Raw genomic sequence first — 14,125 nt, forward strand, 5'->3', positions numbered from 1 at the left:
GTCGGCATCAGTTTTGGATGACACAGCTGACCATAATAATACAGAACACATTATGTAGGTTATAATGCAAGCCCCTGCCAGAGTTCCAAGCATTGAAACCTCATCATCAAGAGGCCAACTTACAAGCAATCCTGTACCTATGTTCTGCATCAGTCTGCGGGTGTGTTAAGGGTGTCATGAGCCTTGTTTGAAGGGATACCCTTGTCTCCTTTGAAGGAGACAGGAACTTGAGAGTTCTTCGGTATGTAAGAATCATGGCAGCTGCCAGGTTATTGAAACAGTCATCCAGAATTTAATGTCAAATGCCAACAAATGACTTGAATGTTCAGGGACTGGAAGCTTTTCTGTTTGCAAACATTCCCAGTGAGTGACAGGACACTCAAAGCAACTTTGATACAGTCAATAGCACCCTGCAGTTGGAGGAAAGCCACTGACAGAGAAGAATCTTAATGCCCTCGCTGCTTGGCTAGCATCGTCAAGGTGCAAAGATATGAAAACATGTGGCGTGGGGAAAATTGTGTTGCTATGATCATGGATGCATTTGTAGCTCAAGGATTTGGATTTGCCACAGAAGCCACCCTTCTTTTTATTTCAAAAATATACTTTGCTCAAAATGAAATCCCTTTGTATATATTTATAGTCATAAATGCAGTTCAATTCTGCACTGTTTCATGTTAAGTAAAGAAACAAAACTTGGGACTTGGACTCCATCCACAAAACCAAGACATCTCTTATGCACACAAGACTAACATTTACTTATATTTGAAAGTTGGAGGGTCCGATAACAAAATGGACCTCCATTTACCTTCAGCAGGAAGACATCAGACTGTGGTCTTTACCCATTGCACCTTGGCGACAGCTGCCCCAAGATTTAGTGTGTTCCCTCAACACGTAGTCCTGGACATTGAAATGTGCCCACACAAGCCACCTATTACACCTTGTAACAGGCAGTTGTGACTTTGATGGCCACCAGGAAGAAATTGGAACCCAATCCTTTTGAGTACGAGTCATCTTACAGCAGCTGACTCAGCCAGGGGCATCCTTATTCAAGCCTGCACTGTCTTCCATGCTGCTGAGGAAGATAACAGCGAGGCTAATAATCCCCAAGTGTGATAATTCAATTGTTTCTTTTTGGTTCATCTTAACATGCTGCTTTTCACATGCGTGCTATACTTCCTGGAGATATTTTTAGTTGTTGTTACCAATGGGTTATGTTCAGAAATTCATTGAAGCCATAAGGACTGGTGTTCTCCGCATGAAATACATTAAATCTATACGGAATGTCAGAAAAATAATGCAGTGTTATTGAAGGAATTCCCAATTCCTCACTTCCATAACAATGAAGCATAATGTTATTTCTTCACACAGTGTGCCTTGTCACGCCTTGATAAGGAGCTCTGGAAAATGTGATTTTATCCATTTACACAGGGAATAACCAAAGCTTTTGTATTATATTGAGAAGATATTTCTGTCATTAAGCATGAAATTGTTTCATGCTGTACATCTGCACATTATTAGTTATAAGGGGATAGAAGTCTTGGCATTACTCCTGGTAATTTGTCTTTATAGGCCAACAATCCTGACAATATGGATATCCTCACCACATTGTAAATATGTGAAAGATACATTAAATTTTTTGTATTTGACTTTCTAGAGTAGACTGCTCTAGCAAGTATGATTTCCATGAAAAGAAGAATTTGCATTTGTAATCTATCTTTTATTACCTCAGGGCAACATAAGGCTAATGAAATACTGAAGCGAAATCTTCACCATAATGTCAACTGATGAACCACTTAGGTTACAGCTGCCATAATGCTGTTGAACTTCCTCGTCAAGACAGTAGAGCAGCAATCAACCAAATGTTGCTGCAAGCAGTATGCAAGAACAGACATTTAGAAGTGTATGATAAACTTGTAAAAAATGGGCCATGTCTTAAGAAGGGGCATGGTCAACTGTTCAATGTAAAAGTAGGAATGTGGTATTAAATGCTATAATTTGGTCTCACCATAGTCAGCTATTATGTTTTAATTGAATTCTATGGAAAACTAATCCAATTTACTCTTAGTTATACTTGATCTTATACTTTACAGAACTGGGATGTGGAAAACCACCTGCATTAATAAATGGGAAATTTAATCCTAATCAAGAAAAGTATGATGAAGGGGCCCAGTTAAGCTATGAATGTAATCGTGGCTTTCGTCTTTATGGGCCAAGGATTGCGACTTGCTCTTCCACAGGGTGGACAGAGGCACCTATTTGCATTGGTAAGCACGTTTTTTTTTAATTTGATAGATACTTTTTTTTTTAAAAATCTCTTTTATAAAATTGACTGTTTCAATATGCAGTCTTTCTCTAAATATGTAGGATTAATTTCTTGGGTCCTGTCTAATTATGGAATCATTTAATGAGAAGGTGTTAAATAACTCAACATCAAGGTAGCTATCCAACAGTACGTTCTCACCGCATAAATGCCCGCAGTTAAACATTGCTTTATGCATTGTGAAATTTCATGCATTCGTGGCCCATGCAATCAAGTGCTGCATTCTGACGTCATTGAGGATGCTCCTTGTTACTCAACTTTCTGTTAGTCCACAAATATTTGAGTCTTGGCGTGAAATGATTGCAGGGGTTTATGAATTGCTTAGCTCCATCTATGCCATTCTGCTTCTGCTGTCCTGTTAGGAAACATGCAGTCCTGTTTATAGCTCTACCGTGTCGGTGCCTTACTTTCAGGGCTTATCTCATCTCTCACCATCAACATCTCTGCCCTGATTAACTAGAAATTGAAGGGGTTTGGGGAGGGGGGAAGGGGGGGCATTGGGGGGGGGGGGGGTGCGGCGTTGGGGAGTGGTGGTGGAATCAGCCACAAAAGTGTTATGCGTACTGTAGCAGTTAAGTAACTGATTATTCTACAGCAGTTTGGTCACCTCCTGACTCATAAAATAGTCATATTACTTGCTTAGTGTGGATGCTACAAAGGACCATCTTATTCATCACCTATTCCAAGTTTAAAGCCTTAACCCAAGTAGGAAAAAAATAATATCAGAGATAATGGGAACTGCAGATGCTGGAGATTCCAAGATAATAAAATGTGAGGCTGGATGAACACAGCAGGCCAAGCAGCATCTCAGGAGCACAAAAGCTGACGTTTCGGGCCTAGACCCTTCATCAGAGAGGGGGATGGGGGGAGGGAACTGGAATAAATAGGGAGAGAGGGGGAGGCGGACCGAAGATGGAGAGTAAAGAAGATACATGGACAGAGTGTAGGTGGGGAGGTAGGGAGGGGATAGGTCAGTCCAGGGAAGACGGACAGGTCAAGGAGGTGGGATGAGGTTAGTAGGTAGCTGGGGGTGCGGCTTGGGGTGGGAGGAAGGGATGGGTGAGAGGAAGAACCGGTTAGGGAGGCAGAGACAGGTTGGACTGGTTTTGGGATGCAGTGGGTGGAGGGGAAGAGCTGGGCTGGTTGTGTGGTGCAGTGGGGGGAGGGGACGAACTGGGCTGGTTTAGGGATGCAGTAGGGGAAGGGGAGATTTTGAAACTGGTGAAGTCCACATTGATACCATATGGCTGCAGGGTTCCCAGGCGGAATATGAGTTGCTGTTCCTGCAATCTTCGGGTGGCATCATTGTGGCAGTGCAGGAGGCCCATGATGGACATGTCATCAAGAGAATGGGAGGGGGAGTGGAAATGGTTTGCGACTGGGAGGTGCAGTTGTTTGTTGCGAACTGAGCGGAGGTGTTCTGCAAAGCGGTCCCCAAGCCTCCGCTTGGTTTCCCCAATGTAGAGGAAGCCGCACCGGGTACAGTGGATGCAGTATACCACATTGGCAGATGTGCAGGTGAACCTCTGCTTAATGTGGAATGTCATCCTGGGGCCTGGGATGGGGGTGAGGGAGGAGGTGTGGGGACAAGTGTAGCATTTCCTGCGGTTGCAGGGGAAGGTGCCGGGTGTGGTGGGGTTGGAGGGCAGTGTGGAGCGAACAAGGGAGTCACGGAGAGAGTGGTCTCTCCGGAAAGCAGACAGGGGAGGGGATGGAAAAATGTCTTGGGTGGTGGGGTCGGATTGTAAATGGTCCGCCCCCGCCACAACCGCCCCAAGAGGATCCCCCTCGTTCTCACACACCACCCTACCAACCTCCGGATACAACGCATTATCCTCCGACACTTCCGCCATTTACAATCCGACCCCACCACCCAAGACATTTTTCCATCCCCTCCCCTGTCTGCTTTCCGGAGAGACCACTCTCTCCGTGACTCCCTTGTTCGCTCCACACTGCCCTCCAACCCCACCACGCCCGGCACCTTCCCCTGCAACCACAGGAAATGCTACACTTGTCCCCACACCTCCTCCCTCACCCCCATCCCAGGCCCCAAGATGACATTCCACATTAAGCAGAGGTTCACCTGCACATCTGCCAATGTGGTATACTGCATCCACTGTATCCGGTGCGGCTTCCTCTACATTGGGGAAACCAAGCGGAGGCTTGGGGACCGCTTTGCAGAACACCTCCGCTCAGTTCGCAACAAACAACTGCACCTCCCAGTCGCAAACCATTTCCACTCCCCCTCCCATTCTCTTGATGACATGTCCATCATGGGCCTCCTGCACTGCCACAATGATGCCACCCGAAGGTTGCAGGAACAGCAACTCATATTCCGCCTGGGAACCCTGCAGCCATATGGTATCAATGTGGACTTCACCAGTTTCAAAATCTCCCCTTCCCCCACTGCATCCCTAAACCAGCCCAGTTCGTCCCCTCCCCCCACTGCACCACACAACCAGCCCAGCTCTTCCCCTCCACCCACTGCATCCCAAAACCAGTCCAACCTGTCTCTGCCTCCCTAACCGGTTCTTCCTCTCACCCATCCCTTCCTCCCACCCCAAGCCGCACCCCCAGCTACCTACTAACCTCATCCCACCTCCTTGACCTGTCCGTCTTCCCTGGACTGACCTATCCCCTCCCTACCTCCCCACCTACACTCTGTCCATGTATCTTCTTTACTCTCCATCTTCGGTCCGCCTCCCCCTCTCTCCCTATTTATTCCAGTTCCCTCCCCCCATCCCCCTCTCTGATGAAGGGTCTAGGCCCGAAACGTCAGCTTTTGTGCTCCTGAGATGCTGCTTGGCCTGCTGTGTTCATCCAGCCTCACATTTTATTATCTAGGAAAAAAATAATTCAGCTTGCCCACTTAATTATCATTTCTGGTCATTAATTCTCTCACTTTTTTTTAATTTCAAAGGCTTGGCCTGCCTCATAAGTTTAGCCTTGAACTGGATGTTTTTCCTTGAAATAGATTAGGGTTAGGCTGAGGATGATGGGTTCAAATCAATTGCATCCTTAATGAAGTAAGGGGAAGGGTCAATGAGAGTACTATGACTGTTATTATGAATCTTACTTTCTTCAATGCTTTTTAGAAACTATTATGTTATAGACCTATTAGGCAATTTGAGGTGCACAGTATTAAAAGGGCGAATGACAGCATGGATTCAGATTGCTCAGGGCCTTAGAATGCAAAGTTGTGTGGAACAATTGTTTTTGACACTATAGTGGTGTTCCCCAGATTAAGCTTTTAGAAATGGTGCACCTCTATTTGATATTTGCTAATGACCTGGAATTCAAAATGCATTCAATAACTTGAAGGTTTTCTCAAGATTTTAACAGATTAAATATGGAGAAACTAGTTCCACTGGCAAAAGGGTCAGCAACCAAAGACAGATATAGGGTAATTGACCGAAGAACCAGAGGCGTCATGAGAATGGAGTGAGTTGTGATCTGGAAACAAAACAGAAATTGCTGGAGAAAATTAGCAGCTCTGGCAACATCTGTAGAAAGGAAAAAAAAGTGTTGATGTTTTGCTTCAAGTGGCACTTCATCAGAATGGTTTCAAACTATATTCTGGGGTGGACTATCTGAAAGGGTGGTGGAAGCAGATACAATGGAAACTTTCAAAAGAGATAGCAAGAACTGCAGATGTTGGAATCAGACTCATTACAGTGTGGGGCTGGAGAAACACAGCAGGCCAGGCACCATCAGAGGAGCAGGACAGTCGATGTTTCGAAACATTGACTGTCCTGCTCCTCTGATGCTGCCTGACCTGTTGTGTTTCTCCAGTGCCACACTGTGTTGACAACTTTCAAAAGAGAATTAGTTAAATACTCAAAGAACCATGAGGCTTTGGGAAGACCAAGGTATGAGACGAAATTGAAATCTCAGAATGAGTCAGCAAGTACGAATTGTGCTGACATTGTTAATAGCAAAAGATATAATGTACTATTTCATTCAATAAACTGGCCATTCTGAGCAGTTTCTAGAATTAATCAATGTTTATTTGCTGAGATTTAGTTTGGAAAAAAGTTATGATGATAATAAAAATTTGAAAAAATCTTTATTTCAGGCAAATCTGTCATTTAAATTATTCACAAATAGTCCTCTCTTCCTCTCCAGATCATAAGACAGGAGTAGAATTAGGCCATGCAGCCAGGGAGTGTGCTCCCCACCATTCAATCAAGACTGATATGTTTCTCAACTCCATTTTTTTGTGTTCTCCCCATAACCCTTGACCCCTTTACCAATTAAGAACCCATCTATCTACGTTTGAAGTACATTCAATGACCTAGCTTCTGCAGCCCCCTGCAGCAATGAGTTCCACAGAATCCCCACCATCCAGCTGAAGAAATTCTTTCTTATCTCAGTTTTAAAAGGTCGCCCCCTTCACCATGAAGCTGCGCCCTTGGGTCCTAGTCTCCTTTATTTACAGAAAAACCTTCTCCAGTCCACTCTATCCAGACCCCTCAGTAATCTGAAAGTTTCATTCAAGTCCCTCCTCATCCTAAACTGCATCGAGTACAGGCCTAGAGTCCTCAACTGCTTCTATGACAAGGCCTTCATCCCCAGAATCATTCTTTTAAAACTTCTCAGGACCCTCTCCAAGGCCAGCACATTCTTCCTTAGACTCAGGCCCGAAAATACGCAAAACATTCCAAATCCTGTCTGGAAAGAGCCTTATACAGCTTCAACTTTACATCTTTGCTCTTGTATTCTAGCCCTCTTGAAATGAATGCAAACATTGTATGTTTATTCCTAGCTGCCAACTGAACCTTTACGTTAGCCTTAGGAATATCCTAAACTAGGATGCCCAAGTCCCTTTGTGTTTCAGATTTCTGAAGCCTTTCTGCATTTAGAAAATGGTCTCCACATCTATATTTCCTTTCAAAGCGCATTACATGACACCTTACACATTGTATTCCACCTGCTACTTCTCTGTCCACCCTCCTAGCCTGTCCAAGTCCTTTTGCAGCCTCCCCGCTTCCTGAACTTTCCCTCCAGCTATCTTTACATCATCTGCAAACTTAGCGACAATGCCTACATTCCTTCGTCCAGATCATTGGTGTATCATGTGAGTAGTTATGATCCCAAAACAGAATCCTGGGGACCTCTACAAGTCACTGGCTGCCATCATGAAAAAGATTCTTTTTTCCCCAACTCTCCATCTTCTGCTAGTCAGCCAATCCACTATCTATGCCAATACCCTGCCCTAACATGCTGGGCTCTTGTCTTATTTAGCAACTTCCTGTATGGGGCCTTGTCAAAGGCATTCTGGAAATCCAAATAGATCACTTCCACTGGCTCTTCTTTTTCTAACTTGCTCGGTACCTCCTCAAAGAGTTCTAACGCATTTGTTAGGCGTAACCTGCTGTCAATATAGCCGTGCTGACTCAGCTGTATTTTACCACGCACTTTCAAGTAATCCGCAATACCTAATAATGGACCCTGCCCATCACCGGGCTCAGGCTAACCAGCTTATAGTTTCCTGACTTCTGCCTTCCTCCTTCTTTAAACAGGAGTATTATTTTAACCTTTTTCCAGTTCATTGGAAACTTCCCTGACTCCAGTGATTCCTGAATGATCACTAGCAATGCCACTACAATCTCCTCAGCTTCTCCTTCAGAACTCTAGGATGTAGTCCATCTGGTCCAGGTAATTTATCCACCTTTAGACCTCTCGGCTTCCCCAGCACCTTATCCTTAGTGATGATAATCACACTCACCTCTACTCCTCGATTCTCTTGAAATTCTGGTGTGCTGCTGATGTCTTCCACTGTGAAAACTGATGCAAATTACCTATTCAGTTCACCTGCTATTTCTTTATTCCTTATTACTATGTCTCCAACTTCATTTTCCTGTGGTCCAATGTTCACTTCACCTTTCTCTTACCTTTTATATATCTAAAATCAAAGCTCTTGCAATCTGGTTTTTAATTCTAGCTAGCTTACTTTCAAATTTCATTTTCTCCCTCTTTACTGCTTTTTCCTGTTATCCTCTGTTAGTTTTTACAGGCTTCCCAAGCCATTGGTTTCCCACTTATCTTCACCACGTATGCATTTTCTCTGTTTTTATGCTGTCCCTGACCTCCTTTGTCAACTACAATTGCCTTGTCCACCCCTTAGTATGTTTCTTCTTCCTTGGTATGAATTATTACTGTGCCTGCTGAATTGTCCTGAGAAACTCCAGCCATTACTGCTCCACTGTCTTCCCTGCTATCCCTCCAATCAACTCTCACCAGCTCCTCCCTCGTGTTTTTGTAGTTACCTTTACTCAATTGTAATACCGTTCTATTTGATTCCAATTTCTTCTTCGCAAACTGCAGGATGAATTCTATCATATTCCGGTCATTGTCTGCTAGATGTTCCTTCGCCTTAAGATCCTTTATCAAGTCTTGCCTGTAACATCATCAAATCCAGAGTTGCCACGGGGCTGTACCACAAGCTGCTCCAAAAAGAAAATCCTGTAGACATTCTACAAATTTCTTTTCCTGAGATTCACTACCAATCTCATCTTCCCAGTCCATATCCATATTGAAGTGCCCCGTGATTATTGTAAAAGTGCCTTTCTTACATACCTTTTCCATCTCCTGATTTATTTTCTTCCTTCCATCCTGATTGCTGCTAGGAAGCCTATATGCAATTCCCATTTTAGTATTTTCATCTGAATTGCTTTTAATCCAAATAAAACTAGCACTTAACAGAATTTTGTGTCTCAATAAATCACAGAATGATTACAACACAAAATTCACACATATTCACAACTCTTTGCGTCTGTACCAGCTATTTGCAAGAATAATACACTGAGAACCACTCCTTGCCTTTAGTCTAGAGCTGGGTCATTCCTTCCCATTCAGATGATGATTAAAATCCATGGTTGAATCTAATTGAATCAATTTCTCAGATAATGTATTCCAGACTCTATCCACTAGCTGGGTCAACAGTTTCCTTCTGTCACTGTTGCTTCTTCTACCAATCACATTTAATCAGTTTGATCAGCTCTCAGTCTGATGAAGGGTTACTGGACCCAAAACTTTAACTTGGTTTTTGTCTGCAAAGGTGCTGCCAGACCTGCTGAGTTTCTCCAGCAATTTCTGTTTTCGTTTCAGATCTTTAGCACCAGAATTCTTTGTGTGATTCTCTGTTCTCAATCCTTTTGCTATGGGGTGATTCCTCCTTGTTTCCTGCATTTGGGTCTTTCATGATTTTTACACTTCCAATGAAATCTTCTGTCTGTGCTTTCTTTGCTAACAGAAGATAAAATAAAGATTTTGTTTTACTCGTATGCTTTAAAATTTTTTGGTTGTTTTGCCTTCCCACCCAACAAAGCTGTGTTTCCACTAAATGAACGTAAAAATGCTGGTAATTCTCAATGGGTCTGCCCACCTCTGTTGAGTCACAAACAGCTAATGCTTCAGTGCCGTGTCCTTTCTGTAGAATTGGAAAAGGTTAGATATGTAATAGGTTTTGAAAAAATTAAAAAGTCGGGTTGGAGGGCAAGAGGATGTAAATATGTACAAAAAGGAAAGTTTTTGTTTGGGTAAAAGGCAGGACAGGTAAAATGACAAGTTGTTGCCAAAGTGAACAAATAAAGGAACAATGTGTGTAGAAGAGGAATAAATGGCAAGAGAGTTGCCATCGAAAGTCAAAGAAAATAAGAAACAAACTATCAAAGTAAAACAGAACAAACCAATGTCAGAGATTATGACCCAAAATATATGAACTTGATTTACATTGGTTCAGAAAGCAGTAAAGTGTGCAGTCAAAAAAATGAAGAGTCTGATGATTAGATGTCTTGGAATGTTAGCCTGCTCTCTCTCCATCGATGCTACCTGACCTGCTGTGATCTCCAGCATTTATTGTTTTCAGTACAGATTCCAGCATCTGCAGTGATTTGCTCCTACAAAAATAAATGAAGCATTCATCAGGTTTGGATTGAATTTTCATTAAACACTGTCAGAGGCCAAGAACAGAGAGGCCAGGTGGAGAATTACAGTGACGGCTGGTTGGAAGCTCATACTTCTACTGAGTAACTGAATGGAAAAGTTCCTCAAAGTGGACATCCATTTGGTCTTCCAACTTACATGAGGCATCAGGAGCTGCAAATGTAATATACTAAATTGAAATATATATGAGTAGCATTATGTTTCACTTGGGAGGAGTGTTTAGGACCTAGGTGGCATCTATTAAGTGTCTCATGCTTCGTTGTAAAGCTGCTGTGGGAAAGGGAGGTAGACATTGGGGTAGCTGACTAGACCATGAACTACTATCACAACCAACCCAATGGCCCCTATTAGAAGCTATTGATTTTCCCAGGCTGACTTTTGTCCATGTTAATGTTTCAGGCCCTTCTTCAGTTCTGCTAAAATGGAACTTTGGGTTGGTTGTGATAGCAGCCCAGAATTTACTCAGTTACCCTAAAATCTACCTTCCTTTCCCAAAGCTTTCTCCTCAGTTCTGAGGAAGAGCCACTGGACTTGAGACATTAACTATGATTTCTCTTCACAGACGCTGCCAGACTGTTAAGCTTTTCCAGCAACTTCTGCTGTTGTTTCTGAATAATAGCATCTGCAGTACTTTTGGTTTTTATGACCTTTACCAGTTCTTTTGTCTGCCCAATTGCTGTTCTGTCTCTCTGGACTCTATCTACCTATTGTTTACTCCTCATACCCACCTGCCACCACCCCCCCTTCCAACCCCAGTATCTCCACAGATATTGCCAGACCTGCTGAATATTCCTGTTTTTGTTTGTGAGTAGACCAAGATTTTAAAGAGGGAATAGTCAAATTGGAAATGCTGAATGGGAAGGATGATGTGATTAGTGTTGGAATCATATTGGAGATGGCAGATATCACAGTATGACCTGTTGAATATGAAGGCTGGTGGAGCGCAAGGTCTGGACAAGGAGAACAAACAGGAGGCTGGAAAAACACAGCAGGACAGGCAGCATCTGGAGGAAAGGAGCAATCAATGTTTTGGGTATTGCCCTTCTTCGGGACTGGATGTGGGGCTAGTGGGACCTGCAGATAATGGGGGAGGGGGAGGAGTGGAGGCAGAATGGTGCTATTAGGTGGACACTGGTGGTAGGTATGACCTGGTTGGTTGATGGGAGGGATAAATCTAGTTGGTGGCTGGAAGGGAGTGCCAGAGATGGAATAGAAAGAGAGGTGAGGCTGAAAGGGAAGCTAAGGTTGGATGGGAAAATTATTTGAAATTGGTGAACTCATTGTTGAGTCCGAGGCACCCTACAGCCTGGAGGACTCAACTTTGAGTTGACAAATTTCAAATAACCTTCCCACCCAGCCCCTGTCTCCCTTTCCAGTCCCACCTCCTCCCTTCCATTCCACCTTCTGACCCTCCCTTCCAGCCACCAACTGGATTCATCCCTCCCATCCCTCCCAACCAGTTTGTACCGAGAACCAGTGTCCAACAATCACCACCATTCCACCTCCACCGTACCCCCCCTTTTATTTGCAGCTCCCCCTACCACTACATCCAGTCCTGAGGAAGTGCAATACCTGAAATTTTGACGGGTACATTAATCTATATGCTGACTGGCCTACTATGTCCTTCCAGCCTCATGTTTGTCTATCTTGGATTCCAGCATCTGCAGTTTTTTTTGTCATTGGACAAGGAGGAGACTGTCTAGCTTCTCACAGGAAATGGGATGGGGCAGGAGCAAAATTATGTATAGATTAGTGCATATAGTCAAGGGTCCTTTAAAGGTAGGGCTGTGGCAAGGAACAATCTTTATTTGAGGAGAATGAAAGCATACCGGAAGTATTAAGCATGCAATGAGGAAGTGTCATTGAGACAGCTGATTGAGTCAGTGAGTTTAAAGTGAATACTGGTTAAGCACCTATTCTGAAAAATGAAGAGAGTAAAGTCAAAACTGGGAATGTAAAAGAAACAAAGAAACAAAGAAACCTACAGCACAGGAACAGGCCTTTCGGCCCTCCAAGCCTGCGCCGATCAAGATCCTCTACCTAACCTGTCATCTATTTTCTAACCGTCTGTGTCCATTTGCTCCCTGCCCATCCATGTACCTGTCCAAATGTATCTTAAAAGACGCTGACGTGTCTGCGCCTACCACCTCCGCTGGCAAAGCGTTCCAGGCGCCCACCACCCTCTGTGTAAAGAACTTTCCATGCATATCTCCCTTAAACTTTCCTCCTTTCACTTTGAACTCATGACCCCTAGTAATTGAGTCCCCCATCTGGGAAAAAGCTTTTTGCTATCCACCCTGTCTATACCCCTCATGATTTTGTAGACCTCAATCAGGTCCCCCCTCAATCTCCATCTTTCTAATGAAAATAATCCTAATCTATTCAACCTCTCTTCATAGCTAGCACCCTCCATACCAGGCAACATCCTGGTGAACCTCCTCTGCACCCTCTCCAAAGCATCCACATCCTTTTGGTAATGTGGCGACCAGAACTGTACACCGTACTCCAAATGTGGCCAAACCAAAGTCCTATACAACTGCAACATGACCTGCCAACTCTTGTACTCAATACCCCGTCCAATGAAGGAAAGCATACCATATGCCTTCTTGACCACCCTATTGACCTGTGTTGTCACCTTCAGGGAACAATGGACCTGAACACCCAGATCTGTCTGTTCATCAATTTTCCCTAAGACTTTTCCATTTACTGTATAGTTCGCCCTTGAATTTGATCTTCCAAAATGCATCACCTCGCATTTGCCCGGATTGAACTCCATCTGCCATTTATCTGCCCAACTCTCCAGTCTATCTATATTCTGCTGTAATTTCTGACAGTCCCCTTCACTATCAGCTACTCCACCAATCTTAGTGTCATCAGCAAACTTGCTGATCAGACCACCTACACCTTCCTCCAGATCATTTACATATATCACAAACAACAGTGGTCCCAGCACAGATCCCTGTGGAACACCACTGGTTACAGTTCTCCAATTTGAGAAACTCCCTTCTACTACTACCCTATGTCTCCTGTTGCCCAGCCAGTTTTTTTATCCATCTAGCTAGCACACCCTCAACCCCATGTGACTTCACTTTATCCATCAGCCTGCCATGGGGAACCTTATCAAACGCCTTACTGAAGTCCATGTATATGACATCTACAGCCTTTCCCTCATCAATCAATTTTGTCACGTCCTCAAAGAATTCTATTAAGTTGGTAAGACATGACCTTCCCTGTACAAAACCATGTTGCCTATCACTGATGTGCCCATTTTCTTCCAAATGGGAATAGATCCTATCCCTCAGTATCTTCTCCAGTAGCTTCCCTACCACTGATGTCAGGCTCACCGGTCAATAATTACCTGGATTATCCTTGCTGCCCTTTTTAAACAAGGGGACAACATTAGCAAGTCTCCAGTCCTCTGGAACCTCACACGTGTCTAAGGACACTGCAAAGATATCTGTTAGGGCCCCAGCTATTTCCTCTCTCATTTCCCTCAGTAACCTGGGATAGATCCCATCCAGACCTGGGGACTTGTCCACCTTAATGTCTTTTAGGATACCTAACACTTCCTCGTTCCTTATGTCAACTTGACCTAGACTAAGCAAACATCTATCCCTAACCTCAATATCCTTCATGTCCCTCTCCTTGGTGAATACCAATGCAAAGTACTTGTTAAGAATGTCACCTATTTTCTCTGACTCAGAGCATAACTTTCCTTCTTTGTCCTTAAGTGGGCCAATCCTTTCTCTAGTTACCCTCTTGCTCTTTATATATGAATAAAAGGCTTTGGGATTTTCCTTAACCATGTTTGCCGGCAATATCTCATGTCCTCTCTCAGCCCTCTTAATCCCTTTTTTC

The 14,125-nt window shown here is 43.7% G+C and overlaps 1 protein-coding gene across 1 annotated transcript in view; it reads left to right on the forward strand.

Annotated features, from left to right (window-relative positions):
• Nucleotides 1-14,125, forward strand: part of LOC125456673 (complement factor H-like) — a 77,194-nt gene that overhangs the window by 28,442 nt on the left and 34,627 nt on the right. Inside the window, exon 10 of the mRNA XM_048540028.2 lies at nucleotides 2,091-2,264. Coding sequence (XP_048395985.1) covers nucleotides 2,091-2,264 — 174 coding nt within the window. The remainder of the gene's footprint in view (nucleotides 1-2,090; nucleotides 2,265-14,125) is intronic.

This window comes from Stegostoma tigrinum, chromosome 8 (assembly GCF_030684315.1).
Source record: "Stegostoma tigrinum isolate sSteTig4 chromosome 8, sSteTig4.hap1, whole genome shotgun sequence".
Taxonomy (NCBI): domain Eukaryota; kingdom Metazoa; phylum Chordata; class Chondrichthyes; order Orectolobiformes; family Stegostomatidae; genus Stegostoma; species Stegostoma tigrinum.